At 38.5% G+C, this 18938-nt stretch overlaps 1 protein-coding gene across 2 annotated transcripts in view; it reads left to right on the forward strand.

The window, feature by feature from the left end:
* YWHAE (tyrosine 3-monooxygenase/tryptophan 5-monooxygenase activation protein epsilon) overlaps positions 1-14313 on the forward strand; it is a 44845-nt gene extending 30532 nt beyond the window's left edge. Inside the window, exons 2-7 of one of the 2 annotated variants that reach the window (XM_036767498.1) lie at positions 4719-4918; positions 5770-5876; positions 6636-6842; positions 8223-8359; positions 11559-11602; positions 13322-14313. In XM_036767498.1, the coding sequence (XP_036623393.1) occupies positions 4719-4918; positions 5770-5876; positions 6636-6842; positions 8223-8359; positions 11559-11566 (659 nt within the window). In that variant the 3' untranslated portion in view covers positions 11567-11602; positions 13322-14313. The remainder of the gene's footprint in view (positions 1-4718; positions 4919-5769; positions 5877-6635; positions 6843-8222; positions 8360-11558; positions 11603-13321) is intronic. The other variant, XM_036767497.1, reaches the window with a different exon arrangement.
* The last annotated feature ends 4625 nt before the right edge of the window (positions 14314-18938 follow it).

An 18938-nucleotide genomic window follows, 5' to 3' on the forward strand; every position in this document is an offset into this window, starting at 1 on the left:
GGGGAATAAAATCCCACATAAAGCAGTTTGACAGATTGGGCCGTTTTAACAGGTACCAAATTATTAGGTGAGGATGAGGATTTTATTTCTTGGCATACTTTTATTTTATTTCATTAAAGTTTTATTGATAACTTTTGTTCTTTTTACCACATTCACTTTCTAATAAAACTTTCCCTCCCATTACCAAAAAAAAAATTGCTTTAACAGCACATGCCTAGACTCCCTGCCTCTTCCAAATGGAAGATTTCACTGAGTTTTCTCTGGACCCAACTCAGTACTTGTAGTTAATGAGTCTGGCTGTCCTTTTTGTGTTTTCGTTAATATTATTGTAGTCAAAGTGGATATTGTTCTCCTTGTTCTCCTCATTGTGCATTAGTTGCTACTAGTCTTTTCTACATTTTCTGACTTCCTTAGTTTATCCCAAAAGTCTTAGTGCTTTTTTAAGTCATTTGATAGGTCACTTCTTATGGTGCAATAGTCATTTCGTATACCTTATTTTGTCCACTTTGTTTTGAATTTTTTTTTTTTTACTGCTACAAAAGGTTCCTGGAATTTCAGATAATTCTTAGAATCAAAACAGTGTTGATTTTTGTGGTCTTTAAGATGATCTTTGTTAAATGTAATAAAATTCTTAAATCATCTAACCTTTCCTCCTCTCCAGGGCCAACTGCTATTAGATTATTAGCAGTGTGGATTCATGAGCTTGATTTTGAAAATCATAGTATTCCAAATCTAGCAACCATGCTATATTTTTTCCTTTTTTTAAAAAAAGAAATCTTGTATTCTTTTGGCTGCAATTAATTTATTTCTATTTTACCTGTGCAAATTAAAATTAGCTTAATTTCTTGCAAAGGAAAGTGTTCTTGATTTGCTGGTATGAGGAATCCAGAGTGGGATTAAAAACATACTGTGAAATGTTTTCTTGATCTTTTTTTTTTAAATATCAGCCAGCTCCTAATAATTCCCCTTCCTCTCAGCCCCATAGAACTCCTGATAATAAAATAATTCACTCAAGTAAACCAAATTAACCTATTGGATATGCCTGAAAATATACCCCCAGTTCTGCCCCTAAAGTCTGCCACCTGGGTTCAGACATGGACACCCTTCAGGACTGGCTAGGCCTCTGAAGTCACAGTTCTGAAGTCTTTTCAGTCTTGTTTTCCTTTAATTTGCTTCTTGTAAATTGTTCTCCTGTTTTTGCCTCCATTGCTCTGCGTAACGTTTGGTGTAAGTCTTTTTTAGTGTCTCTAAATTCCCCATATTTTTAATTTCTTAGAGCACAGTAATATTCTATTACATCAATAAGTCACAGTTTGTTTAGCCCCTCCTCAACGAACCCACTTTTCTTCCAGGACTTTGCTTTGACAAAAAATGCAGCTATAGATATGTGTGAACTTTCCCACTCTTGTCATTGATCTCCTTATGGATGGCAGTGGAGTGGGCAGAAACTTGCCTGGGACCGTCCTTGTTGGGGTCCAAGGAGATAGATTGGTTCAGTAACTTTAAAAGTACAATTCCAAATTATTTTTCAGAATGGTTGGATCAATGGTTGCTAGTCTGGAAATGATTTTGAACCATTGCCTCCTTGTCCTGTTGGCAAACCTGGTAGTATAAACATTGATCAATTGATCATGGGGATCTTGAGTCATTTGGATGTTGTTCCTCCTTTTAAGTGAGTGACTACTGTGGCCCAGAGTGGAGCTTTCACCTCCTAGGCCTGCCTGCCTGATGTTATCTTAGATGCTTCTATGTATGACCTTTCTTTAGAAGGAAGATTGGACGAAGAGTCATAGGATCATTGATTTAGAATTCTAGATAGAGTTGAGTGGGACCTTAGCCATCATCTGATGAGTCTATCCTCTTCCCTTTTTTGTAGATGAGATAACCAGGGCCCTGATTATTTGAAATGTGCTTACATTTCCCAGAAATACTATATAGTGACATTTTGTCTAAAGGATTTGTATTTAGTGGATTAATGTATTTTCCCGAAAGTGGAACTAATATTACTTTGTATTAGAAGCCTTAATCTGCGCTTGGGGGGGCCTGCGTTGGTCTCCTTATTTTATTTTTATTTTTATTTCTTCCTTTGCTTGCCATCTAGTGGCAGGAAATGGGAACTACTAAGCTTTCATGTAAATGAAAAGAATTTATAATTTATACACGAGAAATGACAGCTGCATTCTGGCAGATTCCAGTCTATAAGAAGGCAAGGAACTTACAAGGTAGCCAAAAAGACTTTTACTTATGTCCAGTGACAGGCTTTAGGCTTGAAAATCAAGTTCCTTGTCTTCCAGCTAGCTTAATGTTGATGTTGAAAATAAGCTTCTGAAATACCTTTTTCAAAGAAAAAATGGAAAAGTGAAGTGCTAAGCCCATTGGTTTGCATAGTTTTGTTTTTTCCTGTTAACAGTTTTCTTTAAAAAAAAAAAATCAAATAACTAAAAAACTTTTCATTTGGAAAAGGGCATAGGAACTGGGACCCATATCCATGGTTGTATTTCCACTCTATATTCTATTGACATTCTTATCCCTGCCAAAACCCTTTTTAACAGCAGAGGAGAGTTTAGGGAATCAAGTGCCACCATTGAAACCTTTTTAGATGATGGTTGTGGTTTCACTGGGTAATGTAGGCAATCAGTTGTTTATGTTCTGCTTCTAAGTGCTTATTAGTTTTTTAGGTTAGTAGTTTGAGGAAATGATTCTTTTGTTTGAAAGTAGAAAATGCAGAATGTGTACTCCTGGCTTTAAAAAAATTGTTTAATTTAACCTTTTCATTGACCACCCACAATATTCAAATACATTATTAAAAAGACATTGCATTGTAAATTCTGGCCTTTGTGAAGATGTATTTGTTGACTTTAACACATTACTATTGTACATAGATTGGCCTTGTTTTCATGATCTCCTGTTTTTGCGTCTTTACATGGGTTTGTTGCTCTTTAGCTACATAAATGTCAGTATGTGTATGCTTTTGATTGTATTTTTTTTCACTTTGAATCATTTCGCATGTCTGTGCCTTTTAATTCTTGAATCCATGAGTTCTATGACATTCACTTACAAACATTCTCTAAGGAAAAGACTGGTTTGTTTCTAGTTTCTTGCCATTACAGAGAATAGTGCTTTGAATATTTTTGAACAGATCCCATTTTCCTATCAGTGACCTTTCTCAGTGTAGTCTACTAGCTCAAAGGATCTGGCTGTTTTTGGAAACCTTAGTTTTGGAAGAGGTTAGATTATTCAATAACTATTAAGCATGTTAATAACGTACTTGCTTTATTTCATGCTTTTCAGTATTGACTTTTTACCTCTAGATACTTGTGAATTTCGGATGGACATTCTTCTAGTACAAGGGGTAGGCATTTTTTAGTTATTAGAAATTTTGGATGTTTTAATGTGGTTTTATAAAATTTTGTATTTTTTCAAGAGCATTCTATTGGATTTTAAAATATAGTACTGACATTACATTTTTTCCCTTACAGTGGTCTTCCCACTATAGTAAATAAAAGCAGTTTGATGCCTTTGTTTTAGACACCACTTTCTACCAAGTTTACTGAAAAATTTGCCGACATTGACTTATGTTACTTAATTTGCTTATGTGTTTCCAGATCAGACCTAATTGTTGTATATTTATAGTGTATGGAATTAAATTTAAAAAAAAATCTTTATTGATGGGTTGCCTTTTTTTTTTTTTTTGGTATCACCTTAACTGCCCTTATCATCCCTCCCCCAAAGACCCATCCCGAATAACAGGTAGTGTTTTTTAAAGACAAAGAAAGGGGCAGATGTGAATTAGCGTTAAGTGATCATTACATTGAAAAAGTCTGAAAATATGTGCCGCGCACAAGGAATATGATGGGAGATGTGTCTTCTTACATATGTCTTCCTTTGAGCCATGCTTATTTATGGTTTCACAACATTGACTTACAAAATAAGTTTTTATTAATGTCTTTTGTTTTTTCCATTCTCATGATTTTCCCCTCTCCTCCCCCTCCCAGAAAGCTATCCCATATAACAAACAGTATTTTTTTAAGACCAAAAGAAAGAGGAAAAAATCAGCACAATCAATCAGTACATTGAAATAATCTAAAAACAAGTGCATTGTGGGAAACCAGTGGACCCTCCCATCTCTGCCAGAGTGGAGTGAGAACATCTTCTCACATCTTTAATTTGGAGGCATGCTTGTTCTTTATAATTTTGCATATTCACTTGTGTGTGTGTTCCTCTGAGTTGTCATTATGTGTATTGTTTTCTTGGCTCTGGATCAATTCATGTTGCTCTTACCTTGCTTCTCTGTATTCATCACAGACATTTCTTTGCAGCATATTACATTCATGTGTCATAATTTGTTTAATCATTCCCAATTGATGGACATCTACTTTGTCTCCAATTCTTTGCTTTCACAGAAGTGCTGCTGCACATATTTTGGTGTATGTGGGTGAATAGAGTATTTAAACTCTTGCCACATTCGAGAGTTTTCCTTTATTTGCTTTTCTGTGTTTGATTTTGGTGATCTCCTGAAGGCAGCATGATGTAGTGGAAAGGGCTCTAGACTTGGAGTCACCTCTGAGGTCTAAAAGCTGTTTTACTATAGTTTTTGTTAGGCTGTTTATTAATTTACTCTGGCAGAAATAAGGCTAATGGGAAGAGACATGCTAATTAAAGTTTCAGCATGGTAAAGTATAAAATTTGACATTTCTGATTTTCCTGTTGCTTTATAGAAATGGTGGAATCAATGAAGAAAGTAGCAGGAATGGATGTGGAGTTGACAGTTGAAGAAAGAAACCTACTGTCAGTTGCATATAAGAATGTGATTGGAGCCAGAAGAGCGTCCTGGCGGATAATCAGCAGCATTGAACAGAAAGAAGAAAACAAGGGAGGAGAAGACAAACTAAAAATGATTCGGGAATATCGGCAAATGGTGAGCTTTTTTCTAGCTTTTCTGTCCCTTGGAAAGGACTCGAGCCTTTTCACCTGATTTTGGGAAGGGGGGCAGACAGGACCTGGTTTACTGCTAGTGGTTGGATTGCCAGAGTGTGGACTTAATCAGATTGGGATGTGGTATTTTAGGAATGATAACCAGGTGGTGGTGTGTGATCCAGCTTGATTGGAAAGGGGAGTCAGACTGGATGGAGTTATAGTAAGATAGGCATGATATGATGAAGGCCCAGATTATGCTTATAGGAACGAGCAATAAACCAACATTTATTTTACTGTTTTCTAGGTTTTTTCAAATGGAATCCATTTTTTAACAATCTGGTCACATTGTAGTAGAAATACTATATCATACATAAAGGTAGAACTCAGTGAGAAATAACCTTCAGGAATTGACTAACTTAAACTTTCCAAGGCCCCGTTTTGAGTGTTTCTCCATCAGTGTTCTACGTTCATATCATCACTAAGTTTTCTATCCCTCTTTTATGATTATCTAGCATTGTTATTCTTCACTTTAATAGAATTCTGAGTTTTGATAGTTTTAAAATTGAGATGTGGGTTTTTTCACTGTTGTGTACACCAGAACAATCCTGACATCTACTTTGATTCTTACCAAACATAGCAAAAGGGAAAAGATGCCTTGATCTTAGGGACTGTCCCTCCTGGAATATTTAATTTGTGTATGTGGGCAGGGGAACATATTAGAGAAGGATGGGAGAAATGCACCAATGATACCAATTTAACAGCAGGCTCTCATTTCCATAAATTAAAGTTCGAGGTGAGTTACTTATGTGTTGTTGAATTTATGAGTCTTAAGCCTCCTATTTGATTTTCCAGGTTGAGACTGAACTAAAATTAATCTGTTGTGACATTCTGGACGTACTGGACAAACACCTCATTCCAGCAGCAAACACTGGCGAGTCCAAGGTTTTCTATTATAAAATGTAGGTTCCTTACTTGTAGGGAAATGTCCGATTAAAAGTTGGCATTCTTCTTAGAACATGACTTCCTATCAAGGTTTCATATTTATGAATGTTCTTGTAACTATGGAAAGATTAAGTGGGAGAACTGGCTTCTAAATAAGTGCATTCAGCTGTGAACATGATAGCAAATGATAAATCACAAAGAGGGAGCACTTTTCACGTAATGGATTCTTGTGTTTCGGATGACTGGGAGCTGTTGAGATTACAAACAATGTGTCCTGTTTCTCTTCTTTCCTGTTATTTGTCATTTGTTTCAGTAGATTCTCTGGTCTGTACCAAAGCATTGCTAATTATTGATTTCATATGTCATGGAAATCCTACCCGATCACTTATAGGCCGTTTGCCCACCTCTCAGAGGACTTGGGGAAATAGGATTTATCATCTTTAGGGACGATTGTTAAGTGAGGAGTCAGTTTGAGAGTTTTATATGATTTTGGAGTAGTTGAGCTCAAAGGCTTTTGTTGAATGTTTGGGTGGTATCTAAGTGGGGAGTAGATAGCAGTAGATAAATTAATCATGTCTGAAACTAGAAACTTGTATATTGTTTGATAAAGCAAGCCTGAATGAATGTTGGGGAAAATGCAAATATACTTAATCTTTACATATGCTGTATGTGGTTGTATTTGTGGTTTGTATTATTATGTGCAGAGCCTAGGGACAACCAGAAAATAATATCTTTAAATGTTTTGGCTTTTTTTTCTCCCCTCTTCCCTACTTCAGGAAAGGGGACTACCACAGGTATCTGGCTGAATTTGCCACAGGAAATGACAGGAAGGAGGCTGCAGAGAATAGCCTGGTGGCTTATAAAGCTGCTAGTGATATCGCAATGACAGAACTTCCGCCAACGCACCCCATCCGCTTAGGTCTTGCTCTCAACTTCTCCGTATTCTACTATGAAATTCTTAATTCCCCTGACCGTGCCTGCAGGTAAATTGACCATTTTGAGAAGAAAAGTGAAAATCAACTATCTGATGGCATTAGGAATTCATTTTTATTTTTGCTTTGTCCTCACTCTGATATTTATGTCCCGTGCTGTTGGATCACCTCATGAAGAGGTCTGTTTTTATACTTAATGTAATGACCACCCCAGCCCCATTAGGCAGGGTTGAGGACCTAAATTATTCCAAATGCAGCATCATTGGGATAAAATGCTTTTTTACTTCAGTATTGAGACAAATATGGTAATGATAAAATAGGTATAAATGATCACATTGTTTTCTAAAGCCTTTTCACCAGCTGGAAACAAAAATGGAGATTAATTTAAGGCCCCCTTTTTTTGGTAGGAATTATGTTAGCCATTTAGGAACTTTTTGCTAATTCAGGGTGGACTTATTTAAGAGTTTAACCATTCTAAGTGACCAATGGAGTTTAGCAGGAGTGGAAACAACTCTAGGTCTCCATGGATGGGGGAGTGATGATATAAACTAGGTAGCTATCTGTTCCATTGGATGTTGTAGTATATTCTCATTCCATAAATTGTGATCCGTGGCTCATATTTGTATATTTTCATGATGAATGTTTTAAATTCTCCTTTAGCCTTAGCATAGGTTAAGTTCTGTTGTGGTGAATTTCAAAGGTGTCCCCCTTTCTAGAGTAGATTTTGTTCTGTCAGCTCTTTGAAGTAAGTAGACTAGTTCCAGCACATGGATGTTGAGAAAAATTAAATGAGATAATGTAAGCACTTTGTGAAGTGTAAGATATTTTTGACTAGGCCAGTCTTCAGAAGTTTGGAATGAAATCTGACCTGCATGTGTAGTCAACCCTTGCAGTCTTAGTCTGATGCTTCACCGTTTTGGATGTGTTGACCCTGGACTATCCTTATAGACTGGCAAATCTTAATGATGTAGAGAATTTTTGAGTATGGGCTGGGTAAGGATTTTATAAACCATCTCCTTCAAGAATTGGCCTAATTCCAGAGAGTCTTATCCCAAAAGCCTTCCAGCTATCAGAGAATGAATTTCTTTTTGTTTTGACTTTTAGCTGCTGCTGAAGACCATCTATTGGAGGGATGTGTGAAAACACACTTCCTGGAAGCTTAATGTTTATGAACAGGCTAAATGGGGGGGTGTATTTGGGAATATTCTTCTGAATTAGCCTTTTCAAGACAGACCACTCCTGTCCCCCTTTCCCTCCTCCATTATTTGTGATAGATAAAGCTTTTGCTGGAACTAATCACTCATCCAACACTAAGACACAAACTGGTGATAGAGGAAAAAGGGTTGGGGTGTGATCAGACTTAGTGATGTCTAATTTTGTGGAATTGTTGTTCTCGAATGGCACTTACAAATGTAATATTAATTACTGTAGGTTGGCAAAAGCAGCTTTTGATGATGCAATTGCAGAACTGGATACGCTGAGTGAAGAAAGCTATAAGGACTCGACACTTATCATGCAGTTGTTACGTGATAACCTGACACTATGGACTTCAGATATGCAGGGTGATGGTAAGTATTCTTTCTTTTTTAAATTAATGAATAAAAATCTCTTTTTCTCTTAACACTTACCCTCTTTCATTGGTTGAAACAAAAGACAACCAACCCAACTGCCCCTTCCCAAAATGTCCATAATCAAGCAAAACAAGTTTCCCCATTGGCCAGGTTCAAATCTGGGTCTCAGTCTTAACTCTGAATCTATCACCTCCCAATATTTTAAGGTTAGAAGTTTCACTTTTAACTACTGAAGCTGATGACTTCTATGTGTATATCTTGGGAGATGTCTTACAAGTATTAAGCCACAGCCCTAGACTCCATATCTTTAATGTAGACATTTTGGGAAATACTGTGCCTCTTTGGGGAAAACATTGAAAGAATGCCATTTTACTTGGTCTGTAATCTTCTCTTATTTCAGTTAAAAATTAGAGTAAAAGGATAGATTCTTCTGCTTCCTGCAAAAAAGTTAATAGTAGCAGAATCATTTTTAATGTTCTGCTTGGGTAAACTTTGTTTAATGTACATGGTTCAGAAAGTCAGCTGGAAAATAAGAACAGGAAGGGCTGTGTGAATATTGTCTCTAAGGTTGGATTGCTGCTTTATTGGTATTGAAGATTTCAGTAGGGGCCAGTGACATTCCTGAAGGCTCAAACCTGGCTTGGTCCATCAGTCATGTTGTGTACACAACTGTGGAGCTCTACTAAAATTTCTCCAGGTAGTTTGCACTGATCTGAAGTGTTCTTGAGTGGCTTTTGGCAAAAGCTGGAAATGAATGAACCACAATAGTCTAGTGGGGAAAATGGCAGCATAATGACCATGAGCTTTGGCCAGGCTAGGACCTAGGGCAGTGGCCTCCTGGTGCTGCTTCAGTTGCCGTGTATGTATTAGAGTGTGATCTTCTGTTGGCTTTGAGGTGCTGGCAGGTGGAGTGGAAAGGAGCCCACTCTGTCTGGCACATGAAACCCCTCAAGAGAACCAGGCATGGGGTGGGGGCAGGGGTAACTTAAAGCCACAGCTCAGTGAACTAAGAACAAGGCTCTTTCTCTTTCTGGGCTGAAGTTTCTTGTGTCAAATGTATAATAAGCTAGATTAAATGATTTTCCACTTGAATTATTGCTAGTGAGACTGGCCAATCAGTTCTTGAGATTCATGTCCAGAAAGAGACTTTAAAATGGCTCTTCTTCAATCACTAACCCTGAGGTCACAAACACTGGCTAGAAAAGGGAGCCCCAGTATAGCATGATAGAGAAAGGGTTGAATTCGAAGTCTGTAAGACCTCAGTTAACAAAGCATCTCTGATTGCTTTGTTGTTGTTCAGTGGTTTCAGTCATGTCCTATTTTGGGGTTTTCTTGGCAGAAACACTGGAATGGTTTGCCATTTCCTTCTCCAGCTCATTTTACAGATAAGAAAACAGGCAAATAGGGTGAAGTGGCTTGTCCAGGTCACATAGCTAGGAAGTGCCTGAGGCTGGACATGAAGATGAGTCTTCCTGATTCCAAGCCCAGTGCTCCATTCACTTTGCCACCCAGCTGCCCAATACTTGGCTAGATGTTAATGGACAAGGCACCTGTCCTCTCTAAGCCTAAAAAAGAGACAGTTGGAGACCAAGCTTGTTTGTAGCTCTGAACCTGTGCTCCTCTGAGACAGTCACCTCCAACCCAGCCTGCTATCTTCCTAGCTAGTGGGTGCAGTCATAGCAGCCTAGAGAAAGGAGGAGAAAATATTAATGGTTTGTGGGGGATGTGTCTATGGTGGATACTCACTGCTTAGGACCCTCAGGTGATCCAAGGGGTGAGAGAGAGGGGGTGTGTGTGGCATTTTTGGTTGTGTCTGTTCTGGGTTCACATGCCAGGCCCTAAAATGATGTTTGTGTATCTTTCATGTCTCCTTATTTGAAGGAAGAAGCTATTCTTTGCCAGCAGCAGTGTTTGTTAATTTTGAAAGTTTCTGCTTCAAATACCAATTTGATTGAATCATAAATTAAGGAAATGCAAACTTAATATTAAATTTAATTAGGTAAATTTTTTGTGCATTCCAAAGCTTAGTAGAAATGTCTTAATCTATTATCATGTCTGATTAAGAAATGCTTCTAAGAGTTAAGTAAGTGAAGTGCTAGGAAGTTTCTGTTTCACAGGTTTGAACGGGCTTACATGGCAGAATTGTGTACTGTTTCTTTTTTCAAATAACATTTGTTTCTCTTTGAGCCTTATTTTCCTGAGATCTGTTCAGGCTGTCTTTAGTGAGGCATTAGAGCCGATTTTGTGGAAAGTTCGATTTGCACGTGAAAGCTTTGTTACCCTGTATTTGAGAGGGATGTTAAGTGATCACAGTTGAGAGGCAGACAGCTTAGCTATCAAGGTCGGGGAAAAGAAAGTGTTTGAACTTCCCAGTTGTGCTGAAATGTGTGCAGTTAGTAGAAAATGAGATGTGGTTTAAGAAACAATTGGAAGGAATATTTTCAGAAAGATAGGTTGATCCATTCACTATGGTGATTAAGAGTAATCTTCCAACTGTATTAATTTGGTTTTGTGAATTAAAACTTTGGTCAATTTAGCAGTATTTCTGCAATGCTCTTTACAGTTTGATAAAGTAGAATTTTATTTTGTTAACAAGGCTAGTGTTACTTACTGTAGATGCCTTTCCGTTTTCTTTCTCCCTTTGACAGACTTGTGAAAGATAATAAATGAGACTGTTGCCACTCAGTTCTGATGCATTTACAGGATTCAAGTGATGAAATGCATGTAACTCATGGGTTTGCACATCTCATTGTGTCTTTTAGTTACACTGGGTTTACAAAGTCTATTCTTGTTTTCAAAATTACAGAACATGACATTGAATTCAGTTTTCTAAACTGTAAATTAGATGGCATGTCATGTAAATCCATAGCTAGCTAGCTACTCCCTCCTGCACAATTCCTGTGGACTTGTAGTGTTCTGTCCTTGGAAAAATCGAGCAGATTTTTTTCTTTAAAAGTGCATTTGAGGTCAGTTGCAAGTATTACTATTCTCATTTTACAAGTAAGGGAAACTGGGTAAGAGGTTAGATAATCTGGCCAAGTTTATACAAGTCATTAGGAAGACCAAAATTGGATGCTTTCCTGACTCCCAAGTCCAAATGGTCTTCCGCTCTGTCCCACAGCCTTGGGGTTTTTCCACGCTAAGTGATATTGCTTTCATATGATTCCTGTTTTCCCCCTTTCTCCCTGCTATATAGATTCCTAAAGGAAAATCCAACTGTTCTTTCCTAAAAACTACTTTGTAAGTCATTATCCTAGCACAGTGAATTTTTCTGCTTTGAGTTATCATTTCCTCACTAATCATGCCTGCATATCATCATTCTGGTGCTCATAGGCTGCTTGTGTCTCAGACTTGATTCTAGGGCTAAACATTTTCCTAGTGATTTGTTGCCTGCTACGGCTGCCCACTTTCTGGATGGGTGTGGTTTACATGAGGATGGTATAAAGTTATTTGATCTTTTGGCCAATCTCACAGTTGCTTATGTGTGAACTAGAGCTTGCTAAGACCTTAAATAATAATTAACTGTTTCAGCCATATTTTGCCATCAGAAAAGTAGAGTTTTTTAGAATGATGTTTATTGCCAAGTTTAGATGCACACGGGTTTTGTCAAGAATTGAGAAATTGATCAGTTCCTTTTTATTAATAAGTGATTAATTAGGTTTTTGTCTCTGCACCTTCAGAATAAATAGTATTGTCAGGAAATCACTTTTATTACAACATTTATTCTCAGGCTCCTGTTCCTCCCTCAAACAAAACCAAAACAAACCAACCAAGCAAACCCTAATAATTACCATTTTCATATTTAACATTTATTGAGATGCCGTGATTCACTATATCCAGGTTTCAGAAGACATCTATCTAAGGTGCCTCTGTACCCATAGGATTGCAGTACAAATGCCACGTATCCATTCTAGTTTGCTATTTTAATATGTATGAATCAGGAATGGAAGGCCGATTCTGTGGTTCCTTGTGTCAGAACTGCCTTATGTCAAGAGATGGAGTTAGCAAATTGATTTCCTTGATTTAGATTCAACTCGGGTAACTGTAGAAGACTGTACGTGGTTTACTAAAGAAGAGAAAGAATGTAACTTTCACCTGTTTAATCATATTCTATGGAAAGCCCGATCTCCTTGGCATGCTTGCTTCTCTGTTATGGCTGACTTATTTAATGCTCATCAGTAGGTAGTTGATCTCCAGTGAGTAGGCTGGCTTTCTCTTGCATGTCTTAGTGCAGTTAAAAGTCCCCAAGCTAATAAGTATTTTATAGAAAAACAGCATGAGAGAACCCGGTCCAAATGCCCTTCTCTAATAACCTCAGTGTTCTGCTTTATTTTTGGCATGCTGTTCCATTTTGGAATGTGAAATTAGGATAGTTTGAGGCTGCCTTGATGAGACACAAAATGTTAATGTCCCATTTCAAAAATAACGAAAACCAACCACCATAATAAAATTGATTCTAATTTCATGAGTCATTGTTGCAAGGTTGCCTGTTGTGAAGCATTGCTGAGATTTGAGTGGGTGAAATGTCCCTGCTCCTGTGAAAACCTACCTTGATAAATACAGATGAGCCCTTTCTTCCTGATGCTTAAGGTGGGGGTGAGGTTATTAGGGAAGAACATTTTGTCCTGAGATAGAACATGAAAGCTTGATTTTCAACATGAAAGCTTGAAAATCACGATAAGATCACTATCTTGGCTGTTGTGTTGAGAGCTCATTTATTTAGTAAGAAAAAGTTGACTACACTGCATTGATATTCATGCTACGTAATATTCTTCTAGGTCATTGAAATGGAGTCTTTTGGGGGTTTTAAGACTGTCTGGTTTATCATGAAACAGAACCCCTTCATATGAGTGGGCAATAAAATTGTAGCAAGTATAAATTTTCTTTATACTTGGAATGTACTCGTACTCTCTAGTGTCTTGAGTCATGATGAAAGTGCTGACCCTTTTTCTTTTACAGGTGAAGAACAGAATAAAGAAGCGCTGCAGGATGTGGAAGATGAAAACCAGTGAGAGACATCAAAGCCAACAAGAGAATCCATCTCTGACCACCCCACTCCTCCCCATCCCTCCCCCCGAAAATTCCCCATTGTCACTGAGAACCACCAAATCTGACTTTTACATTTGGTCTCAGAATTTAGGTTCCTGCCCTGTTGGTTTTTTTTTTAAAACAGTTTTCAAAGTTCTTAAAGGCAAGAGTGAATTTCTGTGGATTTTACTGGTCCCAGCTTTTAGGTTCTTTAAGACACTAACAGGACTGCATAGAGGCTTTTTCAGCATTACTGTATTGTCTCCGTGCCAGATGTGGCAAGATAACCATTAGAAATGGATATTACATTGGAATGCCATTAGACTTCTAGGTGAAGCGAGAGTCTAGGAGAGAGGTTTATCGCACTGTAGGGCGCATGTGGTGGCATTTTTCCTTTTTATAATTGTTTAAACCGAATTTTATACCAATGTTTAAAATTAATTGGGTGTTTAGCTTGAAGTTACAGGTTGCGTTGGAACGTTTATCGTAGTGGTTTTGCTGTAAAAAGTGTTTCCAAACTGTGCTGAAATGGTGCTGGTAACAGCCCAACAATCCGTGGCTGCTCATTCTTGCCGACTTTGACCTTCCCTCACAGCAGGTTAGCATTGAAGGTGGTATTGAAAAGCCTGCATGCGTGTTCAATTCTTTGGTTTTTCTCCTTCCCTCTTCCCCTTCTTCCCCTTTACTCCCTGCCCTCCTTCGCTCGCTCAACCTCTTTCGTTCAGTATGTGTAACTTGAAGCTAATTTGTACTACTGGATATCTGACTGGAGCCACAGATACAGAATCTGTATTGTTCTTACTGAAACACAGCATGGAATTAACATTAAACTTAAATAAAACAAACCTAAATTAAAAATGCCAAAAATTATTGCGACTCCATCCTTTATACTTCTCAAATAAAGACTCTGGTCCAAACACTAATGGCAGTATTGTTTTTGCATGAATCCATAATGTGAGAAGTTTAAAACGCATTGGTCCAAGCTGCACAAATGATGTTAGAAGCCTCTCTCTCTCTTTCTCTATTTTAAAAAAAAAAATAAAGGTTGCCTCTTAACCAGGTGTTAATAGTGCTGGTTGGGCAGGCTGACTTGTCTGCCAGCCATCCCCATGTGTCGCATTGCCTGTTTGATAGCTTATGTGGGATTAGTTCATGGCAACTGAAGGGATATTGTCATTAAGTAACATTGCATTTTGAGTTGCCTCACTGCAACTGAACAAGTTTGAATTGTTAGAGTTAACTTATCTAAAGCTGAAGTGAAATTAGGAGCTCTCAAGGTGTTTTAGGCCAACATCAAATGGAAGAACAGTTAGCAAATTGATTACACTGTAGTTCCTAAAGCTGATTGTTAAGCTGAAGGGTATAAACATGTCATATTGACTCAACTGGGTTTGAAAAATTGGACAAAGATAATGCTTCAGGAATTGTAGATCAGAGTGGGAAGGAACATGAAGACATCTAGTTCAGTCCCCTGCCTTGAGGCAGATTAGATAGTATCCCCTTTGCACAGATTATATAATCAACTTTCCCTAGGTCATACAGTTAATAAGTTTTTTTTTTAAATGGCCCATAATGTAGATACAATTTAGATAGTTTGGGAAGATAACTCCTAAAATTGCTAATTGTTTTTTCCAGCAGATAATGAATTTAAGATGATTGTAAATTATGTATCAGAATAGACCTAATTCATCAGAGGCAGCAGTGTAAGACACTTTCTAGCACTAACCAAGATGCATTGGTAGAGTACTTTTAAATTTCCGATGCCCTTGTTCGGCTCTGTGGGAGCATTTATGGTTAGCTTTGTCTGCAGTATTCTTGTACAGAAATGAAGGGCCACATCTTGATTGAGCAGTGGTGGGATGCCAAAGTTGAAAGAATCCAGGACTTCTGCACATACAGCTCAGAAGGGTCCTTGTGACTGGAAGGATGGCGATGGCTCTGTTCTTACAGATCAGGGAATCTTGTGGCACTGGCAGCAAGTCCTAATGATCTTCAGGGGATTCTTTTCATCATTGGCTATGCCCTACACAGGGTGCAAGGAGGGGATGACCCAGGTGGCCAGTTCCAAGAAGCACCACAAGCATGGAGAGACTGCTTAGTAACCACATAAACTTTGCCATGATAAATGAGTGCTGTACACAACTTCAGGGAGGCTAGCACTGTCACCGTTTTCAAGAGGTAAAATAGAGAACCTTTTCTTTTCCGTTGGCTGGAGAAGTGGATGCCTCAGCAGCCATGTGCTCTCAGAAACACAGTGTGACTTTATTACAGTGCAGATTTTCATGGACATGATAACAGACCTACTGACCTTAGAGCAGAAGGAGAAAATGGAGATGACCACTTTGATCATCAGCTTGTCACTTATAACACTGATAACCTGGGTAACAGATGCCATGGTAGCTGATTAGAAACATGAGTAAATGGAAGGAGATTTGTACTCCTTGCTTTCAGGGTTGGACTAATGTAAGCTTTTACCTCCTAAGATACTGGTTTTTAGCTAGCCTCCCTTTTAGGAGGCTGAAGCGGGGGATAGTAGTTTTCAATGTGATATTATTAAGTCCCACATCAGGCTAAGTGAGGCCTAACAAATTTGTAGCTGTGTACTTAAGCTGAATGACAGAAGCAGGGTGGGTTGGGGGGGGTTCGGTGGGTAGTTACTAGAACTGGAATAAAGATTGTTATAAATTCTACTGGGGAGGAATATAGTATATGGGAGACTTGATTGCCCAAGCGTGGCATACTTTCGAAGGAGGCCCCCCCCCTAAACTGGTGAATAAAAGAGTATATGGGGGATGTGAAAATGATTTCAAGTCATGCAGCTAGACTGAGATACTGGAAAAGTGTTGTAGTTGTGCTATTGAATGCTGAGTTTTGAGCAATCAGGTGGAGTAGCTACTTTAATAGAAGCTAATGATGGGATGCAAAGTAGCTATGGTTGTCAACTAAAAGATGGCTTTTTTTTTTTTTTTGGACAATTTGCAGCACTCCTTTAAAATTTTCAGCTGTACTTTATTAAAAGATTGGGGTACTCTGTTCTTCATTTCTGAAAATGACCTTTGCAAAAGAACAAAGAAACTCAACAGATTTAAAGAGGAAATATGAGGGAAGCTTACTGCTTGGTCTTCAGATTTGATAGATTGGCTCTTAAAATACCTCTGGAGTAGCAATCTGAGTTGGAATTCAAGATGCTTTTTAAGGGAAACGGAGCACCCTTGAAAACGTGGCTTGGAGCCAGCTCCATCGAGTCACGATTCGTAGTGACATCTCTTTGACCTGTGCCAGCATGCCTGTTGGCCAGTCAATACCTCCGCCCTCCAGCTCTCATAGGGCGTGAGCTGTTCTAATAGTTTTCCACATTACTAAAATCTCATCCTTAAGATGATTTCATTCTTTGAACTTGTGTCTCAAGGTAGTAGTGTCTGGTGCATAGGAGTGGGTGCTCAATACATGCTTGTTGCTTTCTAAGTTTTTTTTTTTTCCTGGAAATCTTTGTCTACCTTAAGCACACTGAAGTTAATTTAACCTTTTACTAGTCATCTGAGCTTCTGTGGTAGTGTGCAATACGGTATAGATAGGCGGGGGACTAAATGGATTTGTTTAGTCTTTTCAGGTGTGTCTGACTTTGTGCCCCAGTTGGGGTTTTTCTTGGCAGAGCTACTGGAGTGATTTGCAGTTTTTCAGCTCATTTTACAGATGGGGAAACTGGGGCAAACAGGGTTGAGTGACTTGCCCAGGATCACACAACTCTGGTCTTACTGACTCCAGCCTTGATGGCCTATCCACTCCACCACCTAGCTGCAGACTAGACTAAATGGGTAGTGGAGATGATATGGAGCTCGTTTTCTTTGAAAGGTTATTGGCTTCCTTTTTTTTTTTTTTAATTTCCCTGTTAACCTCATGTTAGTGAAGTCGAAGATGTGTTATATACAGCCTTCTGGCCTCCAGGGCAGTGGAATGTGGCTGTTTTTCTGAACAGTCACTATGGTCACCTCATCAGATTTCAACTCATTTTACTTTCAGACCTTTTGTTGCTCAGGTAAAGAAACAACCTCTCATTTTAAGGACTTGTACTTGGGGAATTTGTTTACCCAACAGCCTGCAAATTATTCATCTGGTAATACTACAACCAACAGCATTTATCCAGGTTCTGAATGTATGACTTTGAATTGAATTCCAGTCATAAGCAGTGTAAAAGAGGCAGTTTTTAATACTGTAATCCATCTAGAAGCCCTATATGATCCCTACATACTCAGTTTTCTTGTGGAATCTTTTCAGTAATATTTTTATCATTGCCCTTATGTTGAATCAGTGAGGTGACTAGGCAGGGTCAGGAAGGTTGTAAGAATGCATGCTTCCTCCGGGTGAGCCCTGCAGTTGTCTAGCTGTAGAATATCTTTGCTTTATGTTTATATATATCTTTGTAAACCTTTAATTTTGAACTGGTTTTGTGCTGAAGACACAAAAAAGATGAACACATGAATGAAAAGATTGCTTTGCCCAGCTGTATCTTATCACCATAAGCAACAGCTGTGGTGTCTTTGGAAGTGCTGCAAGGGGGACCTTTTCCAATGACACTAGTCTTTGGCAGCATTGGTCCAGGCCAGTTTAGCCTGTCTTGTCTGTTATCTCTAATCGAGCAGTTGATTCACTGAAACCTGTCAGTGGAGAAGCAGGCAAGTATCTGAGCCTTCTCAGAGGATTACTGCTCAGGACAGTTTGCTGACCCCTTCCACTTGGTACAGCTAACCTTCTGATTGATGCTGGCTCTTCAATGACCAGATACACTGTTATTTCAGAAAGTGTTTTTTTTTTTTGTAAAAAACCCTGTTTGGTAAAAAAAATCGGCATGGAACTAGAGTTTGGGCCACTTCTCATTTCTTTCACCTTCTGAAATGTTTAACTTAGCTTTCATTTAGCACTATAGTAAGGGTTCAGCAGCTTCAGGTGACTCATAATTTAAAAGGAATTGGATTAATTCCATGCAGAGGGTGGTAAATTGGCCTTGAAGTCAGAGAACCTTCTTTTCTTTTTTGGAGGGGGGAAGGCAGAGCAACTGGGGTTAAGTGACTTGCCCAAGGTCACACAGCTAGTAAGTGTGTCAAGTGTCTGAGGCTTGATTTGAACTCAGGTCCTCCTGACTCCAGGGCTTGTGCTTTACTCACTGTGCCACCTAGCTGCCCCTCAAGTCCTTCCTTTGATGTCTTACTATCTGTATAACTTTGGGCATGCAATTGTACATCTCTTGGGCCTGTTTTTTAAATTTGGAAAATGAGGGGGTTGGATTAATGGCATTGGAAGGGGGTGGTGTCCCACTTCTAACTCAATGGGCTTTTAAGTCACTTAAGCTTCCTGGGCCTTACTTTCATCCTCTAAAATAAAGGAGTTGGGTAAGATGGTATCTCCCTCCCTGTTCTTGAGTTAGGAGCTTATGAACTAATTCCATTTTAAAATCTATATACTCTTAGAAGGTTAGCATAAATTTGACCGGGAAAATTTGGAGTGGACATTGGGACATCTAGAATATGCCAGTCATTGTTTTGCTGTGTCT

Source organism: Trichosurus vulpecula, chromosome 7 (genome assembly GCF_011100635.1).
Source record: "Trichosurus vulpecula isolate mTriVul1 chromosome 7, mTriVul1.pri, whole genome shotgun sequence".
In the NCBI taxonomy this organism is placed as follows: domain Eukaryota; kingdom Metazoa; phylum Chordata; class Mammalia; order Diprotodontia; family Phalangeridae; genus Trichosurus; species Trichosurus vulpecula.